At 50.8% G+C, this 13250-nt stretch overlaps 8 protein-coding genes across 8 annotated transcripts; 4 read left to right on the top strand and 4 right to left on the bottom strand.

Annotated features, from left to right (window-relative positions):
* Positions 1 to 534: 534 nt before the first annotated feature.
* BDZ99DRAFT_260901 (carbonic anhydrase) lies at positions 535 to 1942 on the bottom strand. The gene is made up of 7 exons (XM_033713791.1): positions 1561 to 1942; positions 1416 to 1504; positions 1305 to 1361; positions 1140 to 1250; positions 940 to 1048; positions 673 to 796; positions 535 to 615 (listed from the first exon to the last, which is right to left on the bottom strand). The coding sequence occupies exons 1-6, from the start codon at positions 1599 to 1601 to the stop codon at positions 673 to 675; spliced, it is 531 nt and encodes a 176-aa protein (XP_033579051.1). The 5' UTR covers positions 1602 to 1942; the 3' UTR covers positions 535 to 615.
* Positions 1943 to 2635: 693 nt separating this feature from the next.
* BDZ99DRAFT_383055 (NAD(P)-binding protein) lies at positions 2636 to 3715 on the top strand (the record flags this gene model as incomplete). The annotated part of the gene is made up of 2 exons (XM_033715308.1): positions 2636 to 2705; positions 2757 to 3715. The coding sequence occupies 2 exons, from the start codon at positions 2636 to 2638 to the stop codon at positions 3713 to 3715; spliced, it is 1029 nt and encodes a 342-aa protein (XP_033579050.1).
* Positions 3716 to 3814: 99 nt separating this feature from the next.
* Positions 3815 to 5018, bottom strand: BDZ99DRAFT_260863 (uncharacterized protein). The gene has a single exon (XM_033713790.1). It carries the CDS (start codon positions 4821 to 4823, stop codon positions 3918 to 3920), a length of 906 nt encoding a protein of 301 aa, XP_033579049.1. The 5' UTR covers positions 4824 to 5018; the 3' UTR covers positions 3815 to 3917.
* Positions 5019 to 5032: 14 nt separating this feature from the next.
* Positions 5033 to 5558, top strand: BDZ99DRAFT_517953 (uncharacterized protein; the record flags this gene model as incomplete). The annotated part of the gene is made up of 3 exons (XM_033725240.1): positions 5033 to 5189; positions 5307 to 5455; positions 5511 to 5558. 3 exons carry the CDS (start codon positions 5033 to 5035, stop codon positions 5556 to 5558), a joined length of 354 nt encoding a protein of 117 aa, XP_033579048.1.
* A 136-nt stretch (positions 5559 to 5694) lies between these two features.
* BDZ99DRAFT_507519 (uncharacterized protein) lies at positions 5695 to 6222 on the bottom strand (the record flags this gene model as incomplete). The annotated part of the gene is made up of 3 exons (XM_033724256.1): positions 6140 to 6222; positions 6053 to 6089; positions 5695 to 6002 (listed from the first exon to the last, which is right to left on the bottom strand). The coding sequence occupies exons 1-3, from the start codon at positions 6209 to 6211 to the stop codon at positions 5695 to 5697; spliced, it is 417 nt and encodes a 138-aa protein (XP_033579047.1). The 5' UTR covers positions 6212 to 6222.
* A 740-nt stretch (positions 6223 to 6962) lies between these two features.
* Positions 6963 to 7607, top strand: BDZ99DRAFT_383278 (uncharacterized protein; the record flags this gene model as incomplete). Its single annotated transcript, XM_033715321.1, has 2 exons — positions 6963 to 7094; positions 7200 to 7607. The coding sequence occupies 2 exons, from the start codon at positions 6963 to 6965 to the stop codon at positions 7605 to 7607; spliced, it is 540 nt and encodes a 179-aa protein (XP_033579046.1).
* Positions 7608 to 8861: 1254 nt separating this feature from the next.
* Positions 8862 to 10160, bottom strand: BDZ99DRAFT_517950 (cytochrome P450; the record flags this gene model as incomplete). Its single annotated transcript, XM_033725239.1, has 3 exons — positions 8862 to 9040; positions 9114 to 9824; positions 9890 to 10160. 3 exons carry the CDS (start codon positions 10158 to 10160, stop codon positions 8862 to 8864), a joined length of 1161 nt encoding a protein of 386 aa, XP_033579045.1.
* Positions 10161 to 11088: 928 nt separating this feature from the next.
* On the top strand, positions 11089 to 11988 carry BDZ99DRAFT_383261 (uncharacterized protein; the record flags this gene model as incomplete). Its single annotated transcript, XM_033715319.1, has 3 exons — positions 11089 to 11194; positions 11251 to 11426; positions 11521 to 11988. 3 exons carry the CDS (start codon positions 11089 to 11091, stop codon positions 11986 to 11988), a joined length of 750 nt encoding a protein of 249 aa, XP_033579044.1.
* Between the last annotated feature and the right edge of the window lie 1262 nt (positions 11989 to 13250).

Raw genomic sequence — 13250 nt, 5'->3', positions numbered from 1 at the left:
CCCATTTTCGTCGAGTATGCGTTCGCGTTATCTGTTTATGAGTGCTGACGCGTTGGGAGAGTATAGACCGAAATCAGAAGTGTATTTGCAGGATGACTATAAAGTGTATCGGAACTGATTTTAGAGAGAATGGGGAAGCGAGGGTTTTATGATGCTCACTACAAGGGCAAGTTGTAAGGCGCAACGCTAGCAATCAGTTTCAAGGAAGTTGGCAAGCAGTTTAACAATCTCAGATACTATTGGTACGATTTTCCAGTTTGGCTCGGAGGCAATGCCCCTCCTTGAGTTTGACCCCATCGCAAAGAACGGCAAGCAAGGTTTATTGTAGAATATGAAAGCGGTGTAAGTGGAGTAGCTTTGAAAAGATTTAGGGGATCGGGAACTATTTGCTCTCACTCTTGGAACTATCGTTGCGACAATTTATTTCAATTACATCCGCTTCCTCACCGTCTACGCTATAATCAAACACCCCTTCCTAACTATCTCTTTACACGATTACATAAGTCCCCCCCACCTTCCCCCCTCGGCTCTCAACACCAAAACGGCGCAAACTCCCCCATCTCCTTCCAGAACCCCTCGTCAATTCCCGAAAACTCCTCCGGCCATGTCTCCAACCTGTCACCCCTTCATTAGCACTTTCCCTGCCACCAGATATATCGAAAGTAGACTCACTCACTTCACCTCAGTCAACTGTCCGGTCAAGATATCCAGGTTAAACCCCACAATCGTCACGGTTTTAGAGATGAGCGGCGAGGCGCGCAGGAGGGCGATGTCTTGGCGGATGGACTCGTCGACACTGAACAAATCGCGCTACGTTAGCGAGCCGTTCATTGGTGTAGCGAATTCGCAGCTTGGTCGCCGGGGGGGGGGGGGGGGGAGGGGAAGGGGGAGGGCAATTAAGGAGAAAGCTGGAGGGAGGGGAGGAAGACAAGCGCCTACTCCGTGATTTCGCCAAACTTCATACGGTCGATTTCCTTGCTGAGTTGGGGCGCGCGCTCTTTAAGCATTTTGCGGACGCCGGCGTCGGGCATGTGCGTCATGCCGCAGTCTGTCGCCGTCAGCAGAGATTCGGGCGCGGTAGAGGTGGCGGTGGAGGGAAAGGTGAGGGGAGTCGAAAGAGGGGTTAGGGGGGAACAAACCAGTATGATGCACGATAATCACCGTATCGGTATTCCCCAGCGCGTCGAGAGCAGCGAGGGAGCGGAGAGCGTCGGAGGTGCGGCCGCCTGCGTTGCGGATTACGGCTGCGACTGTGGGAATGCTGTTAGATGAGTGTCGGGGATGGGGAGAAGGGAGAAATATACCTCCTCGTCCGAAGTCAAAGTATTGCTCTGGGATGACGCGGGGGTCGGAGCAGGAGACTGGGATGGTGAGTTGAGGTTCTTTGTGTTGAAAAAGAGTGGTATCGGAAGTACTTATAACAGTGCCGCCTGGTCCTCCAGGTGTGTGGAGGCGTTTTGAGATGTCTGCAACGAAGGGGGGTGCAAGGGCGACGTTGAAGCCCCTAAGAAGCATCCGTTAGTGCTCTGAATGAATTCGTGGAGGTAAGTTGGAACATACTTATTTCGCTCGAGCAAACTGGCAATTTTCTCGGAGGCCATCGTATCCCAATCTCTACGCCGCAGAAATTGGTGTGGTTTGACTTCAAAAGTTGATATATGACAATAGTCCCGAAAATCGAAGCTGATTGGTCGGCTCTTCAAACCACTCGAATTGAATATCCAAAGAACTGCTGGAAGTCTGCCGCTGATACCTCAAAACCACGATGTCCTCATTCTTATATATTCCTCCTTCCTACCATTCCAAATGCTCCCATCCGCTATATCCTAACTCCCAAAATAAAACTTGGATAGCGCCCAGTTGCGGGTTTTCTAAACAAGCCTTTCGCTTCGCAAAAAAGCGCGAGGTTGCAGCGGCCATTACCCGCGCCAAGGCCCGACTCTCCATCCGTTTAGTGATCACACACTCCTCTGCCTTAGGCCGCCTTCTTGGGACGCCTTTATACGCTTAGCTAAACGAGCCAGGTACTAGTTAAGCTTTGCGTGCATGCACAGGCGTAGTCATCGAGATTAGATAGTCCTGTGCAGCCGTCTCAGGGTGCAAGTGGCTTGCATAGATCGGGATGATTTGAGTGACTTTGCAGCTGCCGCTCGGATCGGCAGCCGAGCGACGCGGGGGCAGCAACTTGTGCCGATTATGTGATCGCTAGCGAGGGTGTGGCGACGCTGCGTGCCTGGCCGTCTTGTCGAATGGGAAGATGGTTGACGGGCACACAGGCGTGCATTAGTTAGCAGATGCCGTGTGCGTGTAGTGCGATCTAACCCTAGCCCTGATCGATAGCCTACCTCGGCTTGGCAAGGGCGTATAGAAATCACGTCGGGTGGTTGCTTGCTTTATCAGCGGGTGTAGTGCCGATATACTATAGCAGTGCGAGTAATCATAAAATGTTGTCTCGCAAGCTATAGGCGTTGGGGATTGGAGATGGTGGGTATAAAGAAGAGCGGGTCCGTCGTGAGTCGGCGCTGTATCAAAAGCAAGAAAGCGCCTCATTCCAAATCTCGATATCTACACTCAGTTGCCTCAGAAGAACATTCCAAATTCCACGCCCAAAGCTTAATCGTCCATTCTCGCAACCATGGCGCCTTCTCAAAAAACAGTCTTGGTTATTGGTGGTACGGGTGCTCAAGGCCAGGCAGTTGTCAAAGGTAGTTCCCACTCCAACTCTCAACGCAAAATCTACCACTAACAACCCCAAGCCCTCACCGCCGATGCTAAATACGCCGTCCACGTCCTGACCCGCACCGCGACATCCGACGCAGCTAAAGAGCTCGCCTCAATCCCCGGCGTCACCATTGTCCAAGGTGACGCTTTCGATGAAGCCACTTTGTTCAAAGCCTTCTCCGCTGTCGACTTCGCCTACGTCAACACTAACGGCTTCTCCATCGGCCAATCCAAAGAGACCTACTGGGGCATCCGCATGTACGAGATCGCCGCCGGCACCGGCCTCAAGCACTACCTCTGGTCCGGGCTCGCCTACGCCAGCAAACTCGGAGCATATGACCCGAAGTACAAGTGCGGGCATCTGGATGCGAAGGGGCGAGTAAGCGAATTCCTTTCCAACCAGCCGACGAGCCCGATGAAGTGGTCTGTGCTGTCGAGTTGTTTGTATCTGGATATGTTTTCGTCTCTGCTTTTGCCGAAGCCGGACCCGGCGGATCCTGAGGTGAATGTTTTCTCGCTGCCGTTGGGAGCGGGACATCCGCCGCTGATCCATTTGCCGGATTTGGGGAGGTATGCGAGATGGATGTTTGATACACCAGAGCGGAGCAGTGGCTTGAATCTCCAGATTGGGACGGAGAATATCAGCTGGGAGCATGTTGCGAAAACGTTCACCGAGGTGACGGGGAAGAAGGCGGTGTACAAAGATGTCACGCTGGACGAGTACTTCGCCTCGGGTGTTTTCCCGGCTCCGGATGCGAAGTTGGGATATTCGGCGGACCAAAACGATTCGACGCTGATGACGTACCGCGAGAACTTCAGTGGGTTCTGGAATACGTGGAAGGATAACCTGGTGAAGACAGATTATGCACTTTTGGATGGTATTCTGCCGGACAGGGTCAAGTCGTTGGGAGAGTGGATGAGGTTGACTGGATACAATGGCGGCCACAAGGCGATTTTGAAGGATACAACTGATAATGCTGGCTCTAGTCATTGATCAGAGGTATTTTTGGTGGCCGTAATAACGTCGCACATGAGAACAAGTAGAGAACAGTCTCAGTAGCAGTAATTACAACCGTTGTTTACGCAATCGCACAGAGTTCAGCCCCAAACGCGGGCTCCATGTCCAGATTCCAAGCGGACAGAATTAACAGAAATATGTGAGAAATGAACTAAAAGGTCATATGAAAATAGAAAAGCTACGCTGCCGAGTCCGAAGGTGTATCCGGATGCAAAAGCTCCCGGGTAGAAGTGCCAGGGCGAGTCTCGGTTGTGTTTGGTCGAGTGCTCTCATTCACGCTTACGGGGTGAATGGTTTCTTGATAGTCGGGCGGTTTGAGAGTCGAACGCCCGCCTCTCGACAACGTTCTCAAAGGGATTGCTAGCCCTGTGACAGTATCGCGGCTTTCATCTGACGACAACGTCACAGGTGCTACATCAGCTCCAGCAGCATCGGCTGTGGCGTCACCATGAGGCTTATATGGCGGTGGCGCTTCTCCAGCCTCATTCAGCCCTTCCTCCTGTCTTGCAGGACCTCCTCCTGCCCCTCCTCTCCAACTGCCATGCACCCACCGCCTTGTATTGACCCACCCATCGAGGTCCCGCGCAAGTGCATTTTGTCCGCTACTCCGGAGCTGAGCTTTCCTCCTTCGCCTTCGTTTGTGGAGTACGTAGATTGCCAGCAATGCAAATACTCCTATCAAAGCTAGGAAGACGAAGTAATAGTTGATAAGGTGTGAATCTCTATCTATGTCGTGGTCATCGGATGTTGCGGAGGTAGATGCGGGATACAATGGGGGAGCGTTGTCCGCAGTAACCCTGGATGCGACTGAGGTAGTTCGTATCGATTGCGAGAGCGATTTCGAAGCGGTATTTGTGGGAGGTGATCCGGCTGAGGTTGAGAATGTGGTAGGCAGGAGCGGGGAAGTGAGAACGGTTGAAGCTGCAGAAGCCGGAGCTCCCGGAGTAGTCGGAGAGGCAATGTCGGAGGTGATTTGAGCAAAAGAGGGCGCCGGGAGGATTAGAAAAAGGAAGAGAAGGGGACTAGAGAGTAGATGGAGCCGTGCGTTGCATCTACATAGCCGCCGGCGGTTGTCGGCTTTCATCTTTGGTAGGTAATCGAGAAAAACTAGCTTGAAAAAATGGGGTGTCGCGGGAGGAGCGGCAGTGAATTAAATCAACGGGCTCTTTCAAACGAAGACGAAGACTGCACTGTGACTCGAGAAGACGGTAGCAATAGCATTGTAGGAAGCAAGAACATGGCAGGTGGTGGTCCACAAGAAGGGAGAGACCCGGAGCATTGATTACTGTACAGATGCAGAGTAAAGTGCAGGGATTCACACGTGAGAGCGGCGCTTGCGCCGGGCAGTGGGTCAGGTGCAAGCTCGCCATTTCTCAGCCGTGGGCGCCCCTCAACCTACTTCCAACCTCACTTCACTCGTCAAACTGCTATACACCCGGTACGCAGTATGGTGAGAGCACAGAAAGGCCAGTTCTCCTTCTCGTTAGTACCAATCATGATCAATGAAAGACTCGGACTTTCAGCCATTGCCAATAGCTTCACTTCGCGTTACTAACAGCGACCTCAGGCGTCCTCATCAAATGCGATGCATCTATCAAGGCCATCATTGTGCGGATCGACGCCGATCAGAACGACATCATCGTTGATGATCTTGACGACGAGCATCTCTTGATCAAGGAAGCAAAGCTTGCCGAGCTGAAGCAGCGGCTGAGCGAGGTAAGTTACAACCTACCTACCTCACGTCTAGTCCCTACGCTAACGATACGCGCAGACTCTAAAAGCCACATTGCGAGAGCCTGAGAGTTCGAATTCCGAGTAATACACATGTTCAACCAACAGAAGTTACACGTATTCGACTTGGTTTGATTATGCGACACTACAGACATGCATTTCACCTCGCCAAATCCTTGACACCGCCCCGGCCCTACACCAATAAATACACTACACAGACTCACTTAGGCCATGGTCTTGTTCTGGCCTGCGCCAGGAACCGCGTTGACCCAGTCAACACGCTCTGGGGCGAAAAACTCCACCACCGGCTTTGCCTCATTCAAAGCGTCGAAATCGTCCAAAGTGCCGACCTTGATAATGACCTGGTTGGGGAAGCTGCCGCCAGTCCTGGTCAAAGTCGAGCCACAGCCTCCGCAGAAATGGCTGGTGATCTCCTTGCCGGAATCGGCGGTCTTCGAGATGGTTTTGGGAGTTCCGGACAACCACTTGAAGCTTTCTTCTTTGACCACAAGGTTGGTGCTGTAGGTGCTACCTAGGGGAAATGAGGACGCTATACTTATCAATATTGACGATTGCACATACCTGTAATCTTGCGACAATCGGTGCAATGGCAAAGGGCCTGGGGACAAAGTCAGCCACGACTCCTGGATATACGAAGAAACAACCTACTGTGGCAAGCCCCTCGCCATTCACGGAGTAACGGATATTACCGCAGAAGCATCCTCCTTCGCCTGAAACCATGATTGCAGAAGTTTGGTGAATTGGGGTTGATATGGGTTGGCCCTGTTGGTGGAAGAATGAAAGCGCTGGAGAGGATATGGAGTTCCAATTCTACTTGTATATCGGCGTCATCATGGCTGGCGCCTTTCCTTTTATACCCCGCTGTGTAGAGCTACGCATCAAAGGAACCTCGGAGATCTGCTCTGCTGCTAGGATACTACTCGTCGAGAGCCAGTCTCCGCAGGGCATACACAGTTTAGCGCTTCCAAATACTTACTTCGTGACCTAATCAATGCATCCAGACAGCAGCTGAGGTGTTCCCGCTCCAAGCTCCAAGGCTGCTTACTGCGGGCTTCTGCCTAATGCAGTCCTGATTCCAAAACATCGTTTCTAGAATAAGTCTAAAGCTCGGATCAGTGTAGCTTTTGGGGACTAGGCTGAGAATCTCATATTCCTAACTGCTATCTGTCCGGAAGGGCGCAATAAGGATGCAGACGATGGTGGAGACCAGCAATGACGGCGATCTGTTGCTGCGCTGTGGTTGGCTGGCCGAAATAAAAGTGGAATCGCAACAACGCTTTCGCAACACTGCACCACTTCAAACGAACACCGCGCATTCCCCGGAAACCTCCCTTCCACCACACCCCGATGGCCTAGGCCTCAGCGCAGTGAACCTGCAGCTGCAGGGCTCCTTGGCTGCTCGCAAGACTGACACACCACACTCGCAACAACCACCCCGCCGCTTTGTACGGGCGGGCCTTCGTCGTTCGCCATGGCTCCAAACACCGAAACCAACATCTGGGCGCAGATGAGCTATGCCCCCCCGCGTGGACAGTGCAACTACAAGCCCTCGCTCATGTCAGCAAAGTGCCCTTGCTTACGGTTCATGTTGCATCCCCTCAAGGTATGTGTGCCTCCGACTCAGCAACAATTCGACTAGCCCGCAATTATTACTCCGTAACCGCGTTGCGGACGCGTCTCATAGATCTAAACTCTAACAATTCTACAGAGCTCTTCAACCTTTGAGTGTGATGGCTGCTCTCACCACGCGTCCTTCCACAACCTGGAGAACAAAGCCGAGGACGAGGTCCGCAAGCGATGGGAGGTAGAACAGAAAGCGAAAGAGGCGGAGGCTCAACTTCACAATGCGTCGAAGTCTCGGAAGCGACCCCGACTGATTGAAGGAGCGGCGACTACGAGTAATGGCCGGCTGCTGATTGAGGAGCACGCATTCGAAGAGATGGACAATGACCAGGAAGGAAGCCATGCCGCCATCATGATCTCTACCCGATCGAAAGCACCAGCAAAGTCCCAACGCGGGAAGGAGAAAAGGGTACCTCTGTCACGACCCCAGATCTCTTCCAAACAACCTGGATTCCCTTCAGGGTTTGGCTTCTATCCTCTAGAAGATGACTGAATAAGCCCGGCTTGCGGCCGCGGATCGCATGATCCACCAGGGACCCCACCCGGCACTTTCCGAGGCACATCCTGCTACACACGAGACGACTGTCTTCTCCGCACTCTTACCGTCATCAAGCGGGACTAGGGCGGCTGCTTCGCTTCGGCCATAATCGCAACGGTATCCGCGGGCGCGGTTTCTCCACAGGACAATTCTTTAGCGTCCGCGTCCTCGGAAGAAGGACGTTATCCCACACGGCTGGAAGGACATGGCCAAGAACATCTACTACCTTGGAATTGGGCAGCTTACTTGTTCAATGGTTCTTATGGAGCTACCTTGAGGAATGCTGTCACGAAGTCAATGACTGGATCTGCAGTATTCTCTATCGAAAGCAATTAGTTTTCAGTGGTCATGCGAGCCCATCTAACTATCTAAATGCAGAAATGAAATACAAGTTCTGTCAAGACAACGCTTGACAAGCAACGATGATCACTTGCTTTTAATAAGCTCGACATGTCATGCATGCTAAGCGAATAAGCGACCCAACTCTCCTTACGTGCTACAGCTACTTTGTAACTGAGAAGGTATTATCCAGACATTGCAGCGTACAGGGGTTCCGTGAGCTGTCTCTCATTAGCAACGTAGGCCTAGTAGAGCAAAATAGGGACATACTCGCTGAGCAGCTCTGTCAAGCCTTTCGTCCAATATGGTGCTGGACGAAAGACGTGAAGGGCGGCACGAATTTGCCGTGAGGCCAGAGAGTGTTGCACGGACCATTCTGCTATCCAGCCCCGCAGCCTTTCACCAGACCCCAGAGCCAAAACAGTCTCAGCTATATCATCAATTCACGCCTCAAAATCCCGAGTTGCATTTTGAGCGTTATTAGTCATAGAATACAAGCCAAACCATAGTCGAGCAAGGGGATTAGAAGCATAACAATTCGTTTGATTTGTTCTGTATCATTCAACAATCTCATGAAGGGGAGCTCATGAAAGCTGAACTATATTGAAAAAGCGTCTCGATACAGATTCTTGATCAATTTCTCCTTCTCGTTATCCCTGACCCGGATATCACATTCAAAGGGCAAAGGCCCACCAATAACATCCGGCGTCCACCTATCTGGATCTGGCCACTGCGGCGCCCCTTTATCATTCATGGGTGGCTTTAAATCGAACAGCTTTATTAGGCTACCGCACATGACGAACAGTTCCGCCTCGACCAGGCCCTGTCCGGGACACATACGACGTCCTGATCCGAATATATGATGCCCTCTCAGTCGAAGATGTTGCGCCAAAGGTCCCTGGGACCAAGGAGACTCTTTGCCCAGCCATCGACTCGGGTTATAACTCTCGGCATTTTAATACCGGTTTGGTTCGCGGGAAAGGGCAGCGTCAAGGATGTGAACAACAGCGTGTTAGGGAAGTGGTAGCCATCGTATGAGTAGTCTTCCTCTAACAGCCGGGGTACACTTAGAACAGTATATCAGCATCATCCAAAACAATATACGAAGAATGAGAATCGAACCTAATGGTACCGTGGGCTTCCATCTCAGATACTCTTTTATCGCAACCCACAGCGTCGGCAGCCGCGGTGCATCACTCAACTCAACCAATCTATCGCCTGATTCTGCATCAATCTCGCGAACTTTGTCCTGCCATTCTGGATGGAGGATCATAGCCATTATGAAGAGCGTCAGTGCACCCGCAATCGTCACAATCGCTACCGTACCCACCATTCCGATGGTATAAATGGCCTCCATTTCATCGTCGAATAATTGGTTCTTGCCACCCTCCCTCTTGCTATCCAGGTACGCGCTCACGTACGTGAAAGGTGCTCCCCCTTCCTCATATGTCTGCTCCGCCTTCTTGTATAACCCGATCCACAGCTTCGCCTCCCTCCGTTGACGAACACGGACTTCTCGTTTCGATGGAACTAGCCATTCTGGAAGATACCCTAGTGCTGGAATCATGTTCGTTATCGGGCCTGAAGGACTGAGCTGGTGAATGAACTCTCTCGAATTCCTGAGATGGGCTTCGGCGGAACCCGGTGATCCGTAAGATAGCCTAGCCGTAACACGTGCACAGAAAAGATACGATTCATAATGAAAGTCGCTAGGCCTGGCTAATAGGTTGTAGAAATACCGCTTCGCCTCCAGAGTAATGTATCCCGAGAAGTTGCTTGTGACATTCCGGAGGATGACGGTATGCGTAAATTTGCGTTGCCGGACCAGATTTTCTAATAACATTTAGTTTCCAACCTCATCGTGTATTTTATAACGAGAAATAAGCTAACCATTATACCCAAGTAGAGGAAGGTACCTGAATCTTTGGTTACACCCGGATACGCGCCCAAATCCGCTCTTCCGGAGCATATAGCGGCATTCTTGCACAGCAGGTCGAATGCGATATCCGACCTACCAACCCAAATATGCGTTTCTCCACTAAGCGTCATCGAGAATAAACCACCGTATTGGTCACTTAACTTCTTCATGGATCGGCTGGGGTTGTTGCGATCCACGTCGTGAAACCGGCCGATGTATGGCAGAGTTGATCGTGGGCCTGGGATCGACATGAGACCTGATTTACAAGATCTGCTGCCCAATTCTGTTACGAATTGATGAATGAGGTATGCTAGGAGAATGATGAAAGCCGAAAATGCGAGATAGCGACTAAAGAGGTCGAATGGTGTCTTTTCTTCGATTGGGTTGCATATATCACTCCTAACATCGGAATAGTTAAACGTTACCCTCCCAATGGGACTCAAATGACCAATTGGGAATACCATACTTCCTTGGAAAGTTCAAACGGGAAAACGTTTCTCAAAAGCTTCAATCCAAGAAACACTCGAGCCATATATACTTCTCTATTAAAAGGCGGAGCTCTCATATACGGCCAAGCATTACTGAGTATGTGGAAGTGGCGTCAGCATTGTGGAAGGCGTCAGCATACTGGGGCAAAGCTGAAGGGATCAGCAATCACCGCAACCTTCATCCTTTCTAAAACTCACTTGAATTTGCTGACATAGCACGGTAGTGACTCTATACCCATACATTCTTGTCTTTTTAAGATTATTTGCCGAAATTGCATCTTATGCTTTTTGCTACAAAAAAACTCGTCCGGGGAAGATCGGCCTGTCATATAAGATTACTCCTGGATTTCCTCTTTCGGGTATGCACCTCCCAATATTGAATGCTGAGACATCCCCACATGATACCAAGAGCACGTATCAACTAAGCATTTCTATCTGCAAAAAGCTATGCTTCGAACCTTATTCATAAAATTCTCACCCCAGCGACTCATTGCAATACTAATACTGGCACTCCTCTCAATCAACGTCAAGTTATCGTCCTATCTCTTCAACGCAACTATCATATACACTCATACGACTATGCGATGATTCAAGGTTTCGAATCACCAGATCATCAACAAAACCCATTATCTAAGCCAAGCAGCAGCCACAAAACCTGTGTTTCAGTCAACTTATCTCACACTTCCAAACTATGGCGTCGCTAAACGTCGATTGTAAAGTAAATGAAACCACCACCGGAAACCGCACCGTACCGCTAAAGATAATAGGTCTGGGACTCTCTCGTACAGGAACATCATGTACGCTCCATCACCACCTGTCCGCTTCAAAACCGCGTCACACTAACCCCGAAAAGCTCTCCGCCAGGTCCTCCTCAACCTAGGCTACCACGACTGCTACCATTTCGAAACCCTCGTGCACGAATCCCGCCAGAACGCAAGCATGTGGATGCAAGCCCTGGAAGCAAAATTCGAGAACCGCGGCACCCCTTTCACCAAACACCACTGGGATCAAATTTTAGGGAATTGCATGGTAAATCCCCTCCATCCCATCTCTTCCCACCGCCGAAAACGCAATTTACCCAACACAAATTTTTTTTTTTTTGCAATGTTAATGGAATATTCAGGCACTCACAGACACTCCCTGCACAATCTTCTACCGCGAACTCCTCGAAGCGTACCCAGACGCCAAAGTCATCCTCACTATCCGCGACAAGCTCCAGCAATGGCATCGCTCAATCATGGACACCATCGTCCCCTCTATCCTCCACCACAACGGCGCTGAAAGCAGCCTTACAATACGCTTTCGCCGGTTCTTCCTCCCCCGGACGCCGTTTGATCGTGTGAAAGAATTAATGCTGAAGCATTACGGCATGTTACGTACCCTCGTCGATGATCATGTCAATGGTACGCACAATGGGGTAAAATGGTACGAGGACTATGTTGAAAAGGTTAAGAGCATTGTGCCCGAGGAGGATTTGCTTGTGTTTAATGTAACGCAGAGCTGGAGCCCTTTGTGTGCGTTTTTAGGGGAGAAGGTGCCGGAGGGCGGGTTTCCGAGGGTTAATAGTACGGACGAGTTTTGGAAGCATTAGAGGATGGTTGATTGGATTTTGTTGGGGGTTGCGGTGGTGCACTTTATAAAATATGTAGGCGTAGTGGTATTGGGATTGGGAGCAATGGGGTTGCTTTGGAAATACTACGTTCAGGTTTGATGGACATTGGGTTCAGGTTGGGATACAAGCAATCTGGAGTGTATGGTTGGTATTTCTTTGGTAAAATGGGGTTGCTTTCAATGACCAAGAAGGTTTCCTATATCACTCGCGAGTCCACTCTGCTTAGACGTCCTACACGCTTACACTCAGGTTGCCACTACTAGCGTGTCAGTGGCGTTATATCCTTCCATATCCGTAACAAGGGGGAACTGGGGAGTACCCCTTTCATAAGCTATATATACGGGCCTTATGCCTCTTCAAATCAACACAGAACTGCTTCTTCACAACCTGAGACTTACCCTCAAACCTCGTCAAAAATCAAACTCCGATTCATATAGAACGCGCTCGTCATCTTCTCCTTCGCATCTATTAAATTAATCCCCTCAGTCTTTTCCTGGATTTGATCCCTCGACCGCACCAACTCTCTCGCCACATCATTCCAATTGACTGTTTCCCTTCCCCCAACCACCTCGCCACCTCATCAACAGCCACATCCACCAAACTCCCGTCCCGTTTCCCAACAATCCCATCTACAATCACTAACTCCACATCCTGCGGACTTGAATGCATCACCGCTGCTGCCACCGGATCATGCTGACTCGCACACACCATGGCAGGACTAAGTGCATCAAACACAACCACATCCGCAAATTTCCCAACAGCTAGACTCTCAACCTCGCCTTCCTTCCACACGGCGCATGCGCGCCTGATAGTGCCTAGGTTGCACGCCCACTCGACGCGCATCGCCGGGTGCATCTCCTTTAACGTCACCCCCTTGACAATGAATTTTCCGTTCCAGGGCCCCCTCCCTGCTTGGAGACCTAAGCACATCTCGTCAACGATCCTCGCACTGTGGTTAGAGAGGCAATAGATTCCCGGGCTACACCGGTGGTCCGCATGCCGCCGATGTCAGGAGCTATTTAGTAATCTTATTCCCTGTAACCAATATATCTGTCTTCTCGCTCCGGACGTGGTCGTCTACGTCGTGGAGAAGGGCGGTACCGTTTTTCAGGAGGATAGACGTTGTGGATGGAAATGAGGTTGGATGTTGATGGAACGTCCAGGTACAAATGAATGCTGAGAATGTGAGAGGCGGATAGGGGGGGGGACTACCGTGAAACTGGTTTATACACTCCCAAACC

This window comes from Mytilinidion resinicola (assembly GCF_010093595.1).
Source record: "Mytilinidion resinicola strain CBS 304.34 unplaced genomic scaffold BDZ99scaffold_6, whole genome shotgun sequence".
Classification (NCBI taxonomy): Eukaryota; Fungi; Ascomycota; class Dothideomycetes; order Mytilinidiales; family Mytilinidiaceae; genus Mytilinidion; species Mytilinidion resinicola.
Note: the sequence above shows the minus strand (reverse complement) of the source record. Positions and strands in the feature narration are given on the sequence as shown.

Excerpts from the sequence above, each read along its gene's own strand:
- BDZ99DRAFT_260901 (XM_033713791.1), bottom strand. The coding sequence starts at position 1,601 with ATGGCCTCCGAGAAAATTGCCAGTTTGCTCGAGCGAAATAA. Across the intron at positions 1,362-1,415 it reads ACCAGGCGGCACTGTTATAA|TCTCCTGCTCCGACCCCCGC; the intron begins GTACTTCCGATA and ends TCACCATCCCAG. Across the intron at positions 797-939 it reads AAGTTTGGCGAAATCACGGA|TGTCGACGAGTCCATCCGCC; the intron begins GTAGGCGCTTGT and ends CGATTTGTTCAG.
- BDZ99DRAFT_260863 (XM_033713790.1), bottom strand. The coding sequence starts at position 4,823 with ATGAAAGCCGACAACCGCCGGCGGCTATGTAGATGCAACGCACGGCTC.